The sequence below is a fragment of the Haliaeetus albicilla genome, chromosome 16, assembly GCF_947461875.1.
Source record: "Haliaeetus albicilla chromosome 16, bHalAlb1.1, whole genome shotgun sequence".
Lineage (NCBI taxonomy): Eukaryota > Metazoa > Chordata > Aves > Accipitriformes > Accipitridae > Haliaeetus > Haliaeetus albicilla.
The window spans coordinates 3,186,212-3,199,212 of record NC_091498.1 but is presented as its reverse complement, the minus strand read 5'-3'; the positions used below and the strand labels follow the sequence as shown (position 1 = coordinate 3,199,212).

At 51.8% G+C, this 13,001-nt stretch overlaps 2 protein-coding genes across 5 annotated transcripts in view; one reads left to right on the top strand and one right to left on the bottom strand.

Annotated features, from left to right (window-relative positions):
- S100PBP (S100P binding protein) overlaps positions 1 to 7,015 on the bottom strand; it is a 28,094-nt gene extending 21,079 nt beyond the window's left edge. The window contains exons 1-5 of one of the 4 annotated variants that reach the window (XM_069803020.1): positions 6,827 to 7,013; positions 5,621 to 5,697; positions 3,479 to 4,821; positions 3,162 to 3,256; positions 2,301 to 2,405 (exon numbers count right to left, since the gene is read on the bottom strand). In XM_069803020.1, coding sequence (XP_069659121.1) covers positions 2,301 to 2,405; positions 3,162 to 3,256; positions 3,479 to 4,684 — 1,406 coding nt within the window. In that variant the 5' untranslated portion in view covers positions 4,685 to 4,821; positions 5,621 to 5,697; positions 6,827 to 7,013. The other 3 variants (XM_069803022.1, XM_069803019.1, XM_069803021.1) reach the window with 3 other exon arrangements.
- A 280-nt stretch (positions 7,016 to 7,295) lies between these two features.
- YARS1 (tyrosyl-tRNA synthetase 1) lies at positions 7,296 to 12,884 on the top strand. The gene is made up of 14 exons (XM_069803018.1): positions 7,296 to 7,383; positions 7,495 to 7,559; positions 7,841 to 7,987; positions 8,103 to 8,278; positions 8,512 to 8,641; positions 8,987 to 9,067; positions 9,409 to 9,501; positions 9,702 to 9,837; positions 10,043 to 10,128; positions 10,614 to 10,749; positions 11,129 to 11,223; positions 11,365 to 11,558; positions 11,701 to 11,842; positions 12,100 to 12,884. Exons 1-14 carry the CDS (start codon positions 7,368 to 7,370, stop codon positions 12,208 to 12,210), a joined length of 1,608 nt encoding a protein of 535 aa, XP_069659119.1. The 5' UTR covers positions 7,296 to 7,367; the 3' UTR covers positions 12,211 to 12,884.
- The last annotated feature ends 117 nt before the right edge of the window (positions 12,885 to 13,001 follow it).

Here is a 13,001-nt window from a genome sequence, read left to right as displayed (position 1 = left end):
ATGACTCTGCCCGAGAATCATCCCACTCCAGACAAACATGAGAATACTTGTCTGAGCAGCAGGTGGTGCAAGCACTATCCCATATGCACAATTGCAATGTTAATGACCTGTGAAAGCAGATCTCCTGAAGTACAGATGTTTGAGTGGAAACCAAGAGAAGGCTATGTTTAGAGAGGGAAATGCTTTTTCTGTTAAGTTTGTCCTTCCCCTGCCCATTTAAAAACAGGCCTATCCAGCTACGTACATTGCTGAGGACAAGACTAAGCAGCAGAGTGCCAACATTCAGTGCCAAGAGTCACAGTTATAAAAGCAGGCGCCTTATTACTTCTGTAGACTGATACAGAACCAACCAGAATTGCCGAGTGGGATCTCATCAGGAAGGATATGATTCTATTTACTGTTGGATAAAGGGCAATAATGAAGTGTGAATGCTAACAAATGGTCAGCTGGCAGAAATCTTTTGTGGTCAATTATCAGTTTCAGCCACCCATTTCCAAGCAGATGTTCAAACCACATCTCATTTTTGCATCTGCTACAACGCAGTCTCAGCAGCATTTAGATTCCTACGGGAAGCTGGAAATGAATTTATTTATTCAGAAACTAGAATGAGAGAATCTAGAGTTTCTAGAATCTATCTAGAAACTAGAATGAGAGAAAGAACTACCAGAACCACGGGTTATCTCCCAACTTACTTGAGATGGCTAGATGCGAAAAGTTTACTCTGAATACAAAAGGATTTCTTCCAACTAGTTGATATTCAGATTGCACATGTGGTAGCCAGTGCAACTTTTAGCACACAATCACCCAACACAGATATAAGAAAGTTGTATTTACAAAGAACCTGCAAGTGCAAGATACCATGCAGATAAGTGAAAAGATAAAGCCTCTGCTGTAGCCAGCCTGTAATTCACCCAGACAATGTACGAACAAGAAGCAAGAGACAGGATACAAGGAAAAGCAGACAGATCATATAGAAGAGGGGATAGTAAAGTTAAACACTACTTTAAGACAAATGCCAGGAGATTTGCAATACAAAACAGAGCTAAAGATTTATAGCAGCAATATATTAGTCATTGCTTCCCAAAGGGAATTCCCTTGCTGGCTCTGAAACCTGCTAATTTTCCTTTAGGAATTTCTTAGGATCATTCTGAATTTCTGCATCTCCTACACAAATGATACACAAGACATTGCTGCAGATCCATGTGCACAGAAGTACCATACAGGGTCAAAGTCAGCCCACCGAGAAGGTTTTTCTGTGACAACTGGGAAAGCCCACGCTGTCTGTTGGGCTGAATTCCAAGCCTACAGCTATTTGGAATAAGAAGTTTGCACTAATAAGAAAATCAAATTGTGTGCATCACAGACAATGTTCTTCCCCAGCAAAATAGATCTCTCTTTCACCCACCAGCCTTGTTCATTTGGAGCTCCTGCCTGATTTTCTGTGACTCAGAACATACGCCTTGCATTTTTAATTTGAAAGGAAGAGAAAACAGGCCATTTTAGCTTTCCTTGCATAGTCCCCTCTGCATTACTTATGCTGTATTCATACACTGGAAAGCAGCCCTGTGGCTATGCAGCTGTTCGTGCTGCCCAGATAAGTGCAGGCTCCATGCAACGAGCCACAAAACTGTCAGTTTCTTATAACTCTCAAGAAATGACAATTATTGCATCCATGAACACTCAGAATAACCACAGTGGGAGGCCATCTCTGGAAGCTACCAGAACATGCTTTGCCCTTCAGAACATCCCAGTTCTACTCATCAGCCCATAAGATACTGCTCTTCAGATGATATCCATACCTGCTCTTCACAGACACCTTCCTTTAAACCTCCACAGTTGATAGCTCTGGGATGACACCGTTGAGAGGGGCAATGTGTAGAAGGTGTCAGTAGTAAATCCAGATCTTGGCACTTAAGCTAAAGATTCTCTGAGTCTGGGTTCATAGTTGTGGCCTGACAAGAATAAGTTACTTCCCAACACAACAAGCTCAGCTCTGCTCTTCCCAGGTAATGTGGGCCTGTTTTGGGAGCATGTCTGATTTACCGCAGCAAGCCCCCTGGATAATGTTTCCCAGGTATCCCAAACTATGAAACTCATCTGAACCAGTCCTGGAACAAGACTGATTGCTGTACGGGAACTCTGTGCATGGCAGTGCTAGCAAGTGTAGCAGGCACTTTTTATTTCCCTCTGAAAACGTCAAAGAATACAAGTTCAGCATGCCAGGCCTCCTGCTAGGATATCTATCCTCCACTCTGCCCACCCCACCAGTATAGCCTCACCTCATTCCATCTGGGGGTTACCTGGTGTAGGAGCTACAGTTTTCTTGATATGGATGTACACGCTCTGGAAAGAAATGCTTCTTCTGCTTAAGCTCTGCTTCCAAAATGCATGTCCCTTGATTCAGTCTTTAAAATAAAAGACAGCATTAATTTTTTCAGACAGTTTGTCAAATTAGGTTACAGAAGACAGAGGAGACAAACTGTCCTATAGAACTAGTACAGACATGAACTTCTAGTAGCACTATTCTACAGTTGCAAAAATAAAAGTATTTATTTGAATAAAGCTGCAAAGATAACATACTGAGAGCAAAGCAGGAGAGTGTCAGCTGAGTGAACCAGCAAGTCACTGTCCTGATTAATAAGCCAAGAACCTGCAGCGAGTCCTCAAAAGCAGATTTTTCATGTTACTCAAGGCCACACTGGGAATGGCAACGCACAGAACATCTGAGTGCAGCAGGTCTGCAGCAGCCACAGGGAAGAAGAACCGAACTGACAACTACAGGCCCAGGAGCACTGGAGAGGAGAAGACAACCATCCCTGTGCAGCGCCCGGAGCTGCTCTGCTGCTGCCATCTGCTGGCAACCACTCCAGAAGAAAAGCAAGCCACCAAGCCAAACTAACACAATCATCTCCTCTTCTGCCTTGCAGACCAATGCCCAGGACTATCCTATCAACCTTCTTTCCTATTTGAACCAGCCCTATATTCTTCCCCCTCCTACAGTATCTTACAGGGTAAAATATTAAGTACTTTCCCCCCTATTTCTGTGCATCTTAAAAAAAAAAAAGATAAAACCAGTAACACATGACCAAACAAACTGGTCTGGTAAACTGCTGGGGCATTTTTCAGAGTGCAAAGGCATTTAGAGGGTCCTGAGAAACTACCTTTCCTCCTCCTGTGGCACAGGAATAACTTTGCCAGGCTTCTTCCCACTGGTTGTCTCTTCCTGCCCAATCTGGCCTACAGCTGTATCACTTAACTAGAAAGATAAGGAAAAAGGGGATTAACACCTAATAGAAAATCATTCCCTGTAAGTTTTGCTTATACAGTTATACAAAAATCACACTTTCTTCCACTTGAAAAACCTTCCCTTACTGTGTAAAAATGCACACTTGTGTACATATGGACATTACTGCAAGTACAAATCAAAAGGAATGGAATTAAAAACATTTTAGTTACAAGAATTAAGATGTGTATTTACTTTAATGCTGTTTGATGGCTGTTCAGCTTCTGTAGATTCCCCTTCATCATCCTCTGGAGAGTCTAATTTCCTCGAAAAACAGCTCTTTGTTGCTTTGGAAAGTTCTTCGTTTCTGGACCCAGAAGATGGTGTGGGACACCTCAGCAACACAGGCGCTGAACTCTCATCAGCTGCGCTCTGGCCACAGGCAAGGTCAGAAGAAGACATGGATCCTTCCGCATGATCACCACAGAAGTTAGACACACCTCTGCTTGTAAAGGGAGTCTTTCCCAGGCAATCCACACCCAGGCTTTGCCAGCCATTAGACATCAGCCCCTCCGAGGTTTCTTCAAGAACACAGCTCCCAACAGTTTTATCATACTCTAGGCAATAATTTATGATTGCTTCTGAAGCTTCTTTTTTGGCTCCCTCCAAACAATCGTCCTCCAGAGGCTGATCTACATAGTCAGCATCAATTGGGCTAAGACTCAGAAGCTCCTGAATGTCAAGGTCAAACAGCATGCGAGTTACTTGGGCTGACTGCAGATGGTTCTCATCCAAACTAACACTTCTTTCATTCAAAAGGCTAGGATAACATTCAGAACTGACTGAAGAACACTCGCTGGACAGACGTACATTTGGTTTCTCTGCATTCTCTGAGGCTTCATTTGCATCTTCACTGATGACTGATGCCCCAGTGCAGCTGCTGCTCTCATCCCTCTCACTCTCTCCATTTACATTTTGGCTCAGAGTGCTTTTTCTAGTTAGGTACCACTCAGATTCCACGCAATCATCTGCCAAGATTTCCTGGATCTCTTCCTCAGTGTAACTGAAAGGAGAATTCCCTTCTTCTCTATCTGACAGTTCCAACAAGGAGTCATTTGGCTCACTATCATCAAAACATCTGGTTGTATCTAGAGAAATGACTACATCATTGTATTTTGACACAGAAGAACTGGCAACAAGGTCGTCATGGCCAGTATCATCCAGAAAATGAGAGGATCCTTGAAAGCAGGCAGAATCTGGGGAACAGAGCAGTAGTTTCTCCGATGGATCTGGAGTGCTACAGTGATGACTCAACACACAAGCCTTCTTAGCTGACTGCAAGGCCTGAACCTGCTCTGTGGAATCCAACAGCCTTTTGGCCCTAGGAACTGCATTATGAACAGTAGGTTTAAATTCATGACAAAGACAAAGCCCAGAGGCATGAGGGGAATGGTCATCCATGTTGCTGTCGGTTCCTGTATCTCAGCAACCCTGCGCCTTCTGCTTACAGCTCTAGAAGCCTATTCTGAAGTTCATCGGATCCTGGTGCCCTTTGATCAGGCTTTTCAGAAAAGAAATCAGCAGGAACCCACTCCGCCCTGCCAGCAAAAACAACATCCTAAATAAAAGAAACTCAGCTGTTTTCCAAAGATGCAGTAATATAACAAGGAGGGCAAAAAACGCTAGATGAGGCACAACGATTTTAACTCCTTGATCTCCGTTACCTCTACTCCTGACCATTTTAGGTCTTAACAACATACAATAACAACCAGTTCCTCATTCCACAAGCGTTCTCACACACGAGGTTGGTTGGCTTTATCAAGCAGGACTAACACAAGCCCCAGTCATCAACGCAGTCTGTACCATCTCCTCCAAAGCTGCTGTAAATCAGTCACTCTAACACCAGACACCAGTATTCACAAATTACATTCTTTACGACCTTAAAGTACAGAACACACTTTAGGTATTAAATAAAGCCACACAGACCCTGCCAGTGTCTCAGCCCCCACCTCTGTCCTTCAAAGACACTAAACAAATAAAAAGTCTTTTTCAGGTTAGGAAAAATTGAGCAACGGAAGAGTAACTCTGTCAGGGAGCTAAGAGGACATTCAGCAGCATATTAGTCACTAACACAGTCATGCAAAACACATATTATAATGAAAGATCAGAAGATAAAAGAACCTTCCCGTAAAATTCAATAGTTTAGAAGTATTCATAAACAAAACCTGTTTTCCTCTTAGTGAGGACACACACTACCATGAATCTTTTGACTTGAAAGCCCTGCATTTAACTCTCACGCAGCAGGAGAATCTGGACTAAGGAAAGGTATTTCCTGTCCTCTTTCACCAACAGATTTAAAGGAATACCTTTTGTCTTTCTGTTTCTTTGACTACTTACTGCTTTCAAAAAGGGCGAGGGGGGTTACCTACTCCAGGAATAAAACCCAGGCAGTTCTGCTGCTTCCTCTTGTCATTCTGTCCAAATAATAAAAATCAGCACTTTCAGAATAATGCTGTAACCACAGTGAAGGAAAAAAATACCTCAGCAATAAGCTATGTACATACAAAACCTATACAAGAACATATGAAGTCATGGGCAGTCCTCACTAGATAGTGCTTGCTTAGAGTTCTGCAATTTAGCTACAAGTGCTCAAGTGCTTCAAAGAGAAACAAAAGACAAATAGAAATTAATTAAACATGGATTTAGTCCTGCAGAGTGTAGCAGTCTGATAATCCAGCTCCTAACCAATAAGGACTTGAAAGGGAGCCAAATGTTTTAAGCCTTTTTGCTGGAACTGGCTTACAAAAAGTACATTTGGAGATGTTTACACACTCAGCCTGCACACAAGGAAATGTTTTTTTTACTGCTGTGACCTTCCCAATTCACCTAACTGCAACCTACACCGGGTCTGTACTTTCAGTCCTACATCAACTGATTCTGGAAGCAGAACTCTGGTAACTATGTTATTGATGATGCAGGAGCCCGGACAGAGGCCCCTGCCATTCCCCACAGAAGTGTGTTGAATTCAGGGGCTGTTCAAGGATTTACACCAGGGTAATGCTCCTTAACAGTTTAAACGGCTCTTAAGCAGATGTAAGACAAGGCTGCCTGCTGCCACCCTCTCACCCTTGTCTCTCATTCCAGCCCTGGTGCTTGTGTGGTCAGACCATGCTGGAGCCAGCTCACCCCCAACTGCAAAAGCACCCACCATGGATGGGCCATTCTCCTAGGGGCTGCCAACGGAGGGTTTTTTTGAAAGTTACACATGCTTTATGTGGGTTTCTAGCACAGCTTCAGTAAATAATGAGATCAAAAGACAAAGCTACTGAGAAACACAGCTCTGCCAAGGCTCATGGTCTCGCTGCCTTGCTCACTGCACTCTCCACAGCCGGACACAGATCTCACAAGCCTGCAATGCTTCCCTGCTCTGGGATCTGCTCCCTCCTGAAGAGAGAAGGGGGAGCAGGGGCCACCTGCTTAGAGAAAACAGTCGCAGGCCACAGGGTAACAGTGCCCTCAGCCCCATGATTTGCCCACCACGTGAGCTTATCTACTCTGAAAACCCAAAATCTCCAGGCGGGGGGAATCCTGCTCTCATCTCACCCGACAGCACAACGGCAAATACCAGCTCTTCTCCTCCGCAGCTCCCTGACCTCCCCCTCTCTCAGACACGGGTCTACTCCTACCCGCTACGGGCCTGCCCCTACCTCACCGGCCCCTTTTTAACTTCCCCTCCCACGGGGGCCGCCCTGGGCCGCCCAACCCGCCCCCCACAAACGCTGCGGGCGCCGAGGCCGCCCCCGGCTCCTCCTCCCGGCCAGGCCCGGCCCGCCCAAGCACCGGCTATTTCCCCCCCCCCCCCGAGCCCTGACTGGAGTTAAAAAAAAAAACAAAACAACAAAAAACCCAATAAATACACAAAAAAGCTACAATAAGACAAATTAACCGCCGGGGCCTGGGCCGGGCCGTGGCAGCAGAACTGGCCACCCCGCGCTCACCAGCCGCCATCTTAACGGCACGCGCGCGAGGCGCCGCCTCATTGGTGGGGCGCGGCCCCGCCCTCCCCCGCTCATCGGCAGCTCGGCGCTCGAGCGAGCGGCGGAAATGACGTCTAGGCGCGGTAGGCGAGCGCCGAGCGGAGCTGATGCAACCCATGGAAGGTCGGTGGGGCTGGGCCGGGGGGGGACCGGGCAAGGCCTCGGCACCGGGCAGGGCCTCGGGGGGATCCCGGGGGGTTGGAACCTCCGGTAACGCTGTCTCGTTCCCTGCAGCCGCCGCCATGGAGCCTGCGCCCGGCCCGCAGGAGAAGTATCACCTCATTACCCGGAACCTGCAGGTATTTGGGGGGGGGGATCGGGGTCAGGGCAGGCCGGGGCAGGGGGATGCAGGATCGGAGCCGGAGCAAGGCCCTGGGTGTATCAGAGGGAACCTGGATCAGCCTCTGGACCCGGCGGGAGCCCCGAAGGTATGCTGCATACAGGGTGGGCCGGAGCCTGGGTGCGGCTCGGGGCTCAGCTGTATAGCAGGAGGTTGTCCTGTTCACGTCCTCCCCCAGCCACGCCAGCGGGTTCCCGGGGAGGCTCAGCCATGCAGGGTCCGTGTCTTGTCCATCCACAGGAGGTGCTGGGGGAGGATAAGCTCATGGCCATCCTGAAGGAGCGAGAGTTGAAGATCTACTGGGGAACCGCCACCACGGGCAAGCCGCACGTGGCCTACTTCGTGCCCATGTCCAAGATCGCAGACTTCCTGAAGGCAGGGTGTGAGGTACGGGGCCAGGCTGGGAGCTTGGACCCTGCAGGACGTTGTCACCGTGCCAATGGATAGGAACGTGTAGTTCCCCTGACTCGTGTGGCACTGACTCTGTTCCCCTCTGTACTAGGTGACGATACTCTTTGCTGATCTCCATGCTTACCTAGACAACATGAAGGCCCCCTGGGAGCTGCTGGATTTGCGCACCCGCTATTACGAGTACGTGATCAAAGCCGTGCTGGAGAGCATTGGAGTGCCCCTGGAAAAGCTGAAGTTTGTCCGGGGAACCGACTACCAGCTCAGCAAGTGAGTCCTGTAGCCCCTGGTCCTCTCAGGAAGGGAGAGCCTGACCTGGGGCTCTGGTGTTCCTGAGCTTGCCCTGTTCCTGAGCCTGCTCCCAGGCACTGTCACTCAGGGAACAAAGTGAAGGTGCCTCCAGGCCTTGGCTCCTCTCGATGTGGCCAGAAGCAGCATTTGTGTGAAGCAGCTCTAAAAGATGTCCCCCTCCCTGGTGCTAACAGTGCTGTCCCTTTCCTCAGGGAATACACGCTGGACGTGTACCGCCTCTCGTCCGTGGTGACACAGCATGACGCGAAGAAGGCAGGAGCGGAGGTGGTGAAGCAGGTGGAGCACCCCTTGCTGAGCGGTTTGCTCTACCCAGGCCTGCAGGTGCGTGGCGAGGCAGGTCAGCAGAGCCTCTCGGCTGGGGAGCTGCTGGGTGAAGTCAGGACTGCGAGGACGCGTGAGGTTGAATGCCAAGGTCGTTATACTCCACCCCAATATTACACCTGGCAGCAGCACAAAGCACAACCCAAGCACAGAGCTGCTTTTACAGTTACTCTGGCCAGCTGCAGGAGAGCAGGCAGTCTGGAGAGCTCCCATCCTTCCCAGGGTGGGAGTGCCCTGGCAGAGGCTGGGCAGATCCTGGGGGACGGGCAGGACCTCTGAAGGCTGAGCACAGCTGGAGTGTGGAGTCTTGGGTCTAGTCTCAAGGCTGTGTGTGTCTCTCCACAGGCCCTGGATGAGGAGTACCTCAAGGTCGACGCACAGTTTGGTGGAGTTGATCAGAGGAAGATATTCACCTTCGCAGAGAAGGTGAGGAATGGAGTTTGTGAGTTCCCTGCGATGCTGGTGTCTGGCTCAGGGCTCGCATACTTGCTAATCCATTGGGAGAAGCGTGTCTGTGACTTCGGTTGGCACCACAGTGCTCTTCGCAGCTTCTGCTGCTGCTCTCGTGGTCTGTGGGGCTCTGGTGTGCGAAATAGTCACACGTCCCTGGCTGTGGCTGCCAGCTCCTTGTGAACCTGTGATAGCTTTCTGGGTCCTGTTATTCTGGGTCCCCAAGTTATCTGGAGCCAGGAGCAAACAGGGATTGTGAGTTAAAGCTGATCTGCAGAAGAGGATTGTCCATGTCTTGCCTCCTTGCTTTTTCCCAGTACCTTCCCTCCCTGGGCTATGCCAAGCGCATCCATTTGATGAACCCGATGGTTCCTGGTCTGACAGGCAGCAAAATGAGCTCATCAGAAGAGGTTGGTCCCTGAATGGTGGCTGTAGTCAGGGGTTCTGCGGGGGGATGGGTTAATGGCTGGAGGTGGAGGGGCTGCACCCCAAGGGAAGGTGACTTCTCTCTGCTCACACTGGCGTCTAAGAAGCTGCAGCAACTCCAGCATTGAGTTGTCTCTTTTGGGCAAGAGGCTGAGTAAAGGGCTGCGGAAATCTCTTCCTGCAGGACTCAAAGATTGACCTTCTGGACCGCAAGGAGGATGTGAAGAAGAAGTTGAAGAAGGCTTTCTGTGAGCCCGGGAACATAGAGAATAACGGTGTCCTCTCCTTCATCAAGCACGTCCTCTTTCCCCTCAAGTCAGGTGAGGGGCTCACCACGCTTGGGTGCTGGGTCTAGTTTTTCCTGTGGGTAAGAGGAGGGGACGGGAGTGTGTGTCCCCTGAAGCAGGCTGCCCCTCAGTGCCTCCTCCCCAGCTCCTGCTGCGGTCCCCTCAGCTCTTGGGCAAAGTGGGGTGGGGGCAAGTCTCCACTTGGGTTAATCTGAGGCTTAAAATCTGTGTGTCACAGAGTTTGTGATTCTGCGAGAAGAAAAATGGGGAGGAAACAAAACCTACACAGCCTATGAGGCCCTGGAGAAAGACTTTGCTGAGCAGGTGAGTGCCGGGAGGGGCTGAACCCTCTCTCTGTCCCTGAGGCTCCCAAGAGTTCTCTGGGAGGGCTCTGAGCAGCAGTGGGAGATGGAAATCCACACGGGGAAGAGGTGTGGAGCAGAGCGTGGCCCAGTGGCTGTAGGGTGGTAGGGTGCTCGCAGCCAGGAGAGCCCTAAGGTGAGAGAATGTGTGAAGGATGTGGGGGCACCAGCTGTCCTGGAGCAGGGCACGACCATGTCAGCCACATCCTGGAACAGAGCAGCAGTTTAACTGTTTTCAGCTGTTCCCAGCTGAGGCTGCAAGCAAAAGTGTCCAGAAGAGGGGCTCCAATGACTGAGGGGGGAAATCAGGCCAAGGGTTGGGGTTCATCTCCCCACCCTGTTTGGTCTCCAGTTCCTACCTCTCTGGCTTCAGATCAGTGACTCAAATTCTGCTCCCCCTGCCTGGGAGGGAACCATGCAGGAACCCGTCTGTTTGTCATGATACAGGTTGTGCATCCCGGAGACCTGAAGAACTCGGTGGAAGTGGCCCTGAACAAACTGCTTGACCCCATCAGAGAGAAATTCAACAGCCCGGAACTGAAGAAGCTGACCAACGCAGCATATCCCAACCCGTCCAAAGCCAGTAAGGAGGTGCTGGGAGCTCAGGGAAGTGGGGCTGTGGCCACGCCTGGCTGGGTGGGAGGGAGTCCCTCAGGGGCTGAGGTTAGTGAGAAGTTCTGACATTTCAGTCTCAGGAGCGGCCCTGGAGAGCATTAGGAAGGGTGAGGAAAGGCCAACGTCAGGGCTGTTTGCCTGCTCTGGAGAAGAGAGATGCCAGCATCCTTCTCTGGTGCTTGAGAGGCCAGCAAAGCAGAGGAGGGACTGTGCTTTCTGGTATAGAGACAAGCAGGGAATTCAGCAGGCCCCAGAGACAGCATCTGGGGGTCACTGTGTGCTCCCCAGGGCTTGGCCAGCCCCCTGAGTTTATGCTGAGTGGCACAACTGTTCCCTTTGCACTGCAGAGCCTGCAGAGAAGGGTACCAAGAACTCAGAGCCAGAGAATGTGGTCCCATCCCGGCTGGATATCCGTGTTGGCAAAGTGATCAGTGTGGAAAAGGTACAGGCACTACAGGGAGAGGGGAGTAACCTTCCCATATAGTGACACGGGCACTCAGTGTGTGTGGGGGGGTTGTCTGCATCCTTCTTCTTTGCCACCCCAGTTCCCTTCTCTGCTCCTCACCTTCCTTCTGCTTGGCAGCACCCAGATGCTGACAGCCTGTACGTGGAGAAGATCGATGTGGGTGAGCCTGAGCCCCGCACTGTGGTCAGTGGCCTGGTGCAGTTTGTCCCCAAGGAGCAGCTGCAGGACAGGCTGGTGGTGCTGCTTTGCAACCTCAAGCCCCAGAAGATGAGGGGTGTGGAGTCGCAGGGCATGGTGCTGTGTGCCTCCAGGTGAGGGAGGGGGGCATCAGGGCCGTGTACCCCTCCAGGGGTGCAGTCCAGACCCCCCTCTCCTGCCCTAAAGCCCGGCAGTGCTGAGGGGTGGGTGGGTACTGCCTTGGGGTGACTCTCCTCTCTCCACTTCCCTCCACAGCGTGGGGGAACCACGGCAGGTGGAGCCCCTGGACCCGCCAGCCGGGTGCTGCGCCGGGGAGCGCGTCTACGTGGAGGGCTACGAGGGCGGGGAGCCTGATGACGAGCTCAAGCCAAAGAAGAAGGTCTTTGAGAAGCTGCAGGTGAGCAGCTGCGCCGGGGGGGGCTGGGCCACAGCTCGGAGTAGCTGGGACTCCAGGTGTCGAGTGGGGCAGTGCTTAGGGCCACGTAGATGCCACTGTCCGCACCTCTGGGTGACCCCAAATTAGCTGCTTAGTGCCCATGTTTGCTACTGTCAACGAAGCCGTGGAGGAGATGAACCTCCTCGCTGGCTAAACAAGGCGCCGCTCTCCTACTGGCAGCCCGGCCCTGACCCTGCCTCCCCTGCTCTGCTCCCCAGGCCGACTTCCGCGTCTCTGAGGACTGTGTTGCCCAGTGGAAGCAAAGAAACTTCCTGACCAAGCTGGGGAGAGTCTCCTGTAAAAGCCTGAAGGGAGGGAGCATCAGCTAACAAGCACCAGAGCTGCTCCTCGCGTCTCCTGCCTGGCCCCCTCCACCACCTCAGCCAGGCTCTCCTCCCCGGTCTCTGCCATCTCCTCCCCAGCGCCCCGAGCCGGGGGCTCAGCCCTGTGGGCTCCGGGAGCTCTGGGACTGAATTTGCAGCCTCCCACCTGGAGAGCTGCCTCTGACATCCCCCTCGCCCTGGGCCTGCTCAGCCAGCATCTGTGCCTCGGCTGTGGGCCAGCTCTGGGGACTGGTGGTGGCACCACACCTAAGGGATCTGTGTCACTTGTGCCCGCGGCCTCAGACTTTCCGCTGGGGCCATCGGCTCGCTCCCAGTTGTGCCATGGACTGGACGCCCTGCCCGCTGGACCCGATTGGGATGGCGTGTGTGGGTGCTGCAGTGAGGGCTGCTTGCTCAAAACTGTTGCTGCTAACAGAGCTGGGGGCAGCTGCCTGGCAGGCAGGCCCTGTCCCCTGCTTGGCCTGGACACCCCCTGCTCCGTGCCCAGCCTGCCCAGGGCTGTGGCGGCTGCTGCTGGTGCTGCTCTTCGACCAAGAGCCCAGGCAACACTCCTGGCTCCGTCGTAAGCCCGTGGGAGGCCATGGGGGGCGTGGGCCTTAAATACTGACTCGGGAACCATCATCTGTCGTAAACCCAAATAAAATGTCAAGCTGACCGCACCCGGGTGTGCCTGTCTCTCCAGGGGGGAGGCGGCTGAGCTGGCAGCCAGCCCTGCTCCTGTGTTTTGGTGCTGCCTGAGCCCTCTGCCCTCCCTCTGCGGGCAGCAGTGGTGGGAG

Coding starts and splice junctions, on each gene's coding strand:
- YARS1 (XM_069803018.1), top strand. Junction 7,988..8,102: donor TCCTGAAGGCAGGGTGTGAG/GTACGGGGCCAG, acceptor CCTCTGTACTAG/GTGACGATACTCTTTGCTGA. Junction 9,068..9,408: donor TATTCACCTTCGCAGAGAAG/GTGAGGAATGGA, acceptor GCTTTTTCCCAG/TACCTTCCCTCCCTGGGCTA.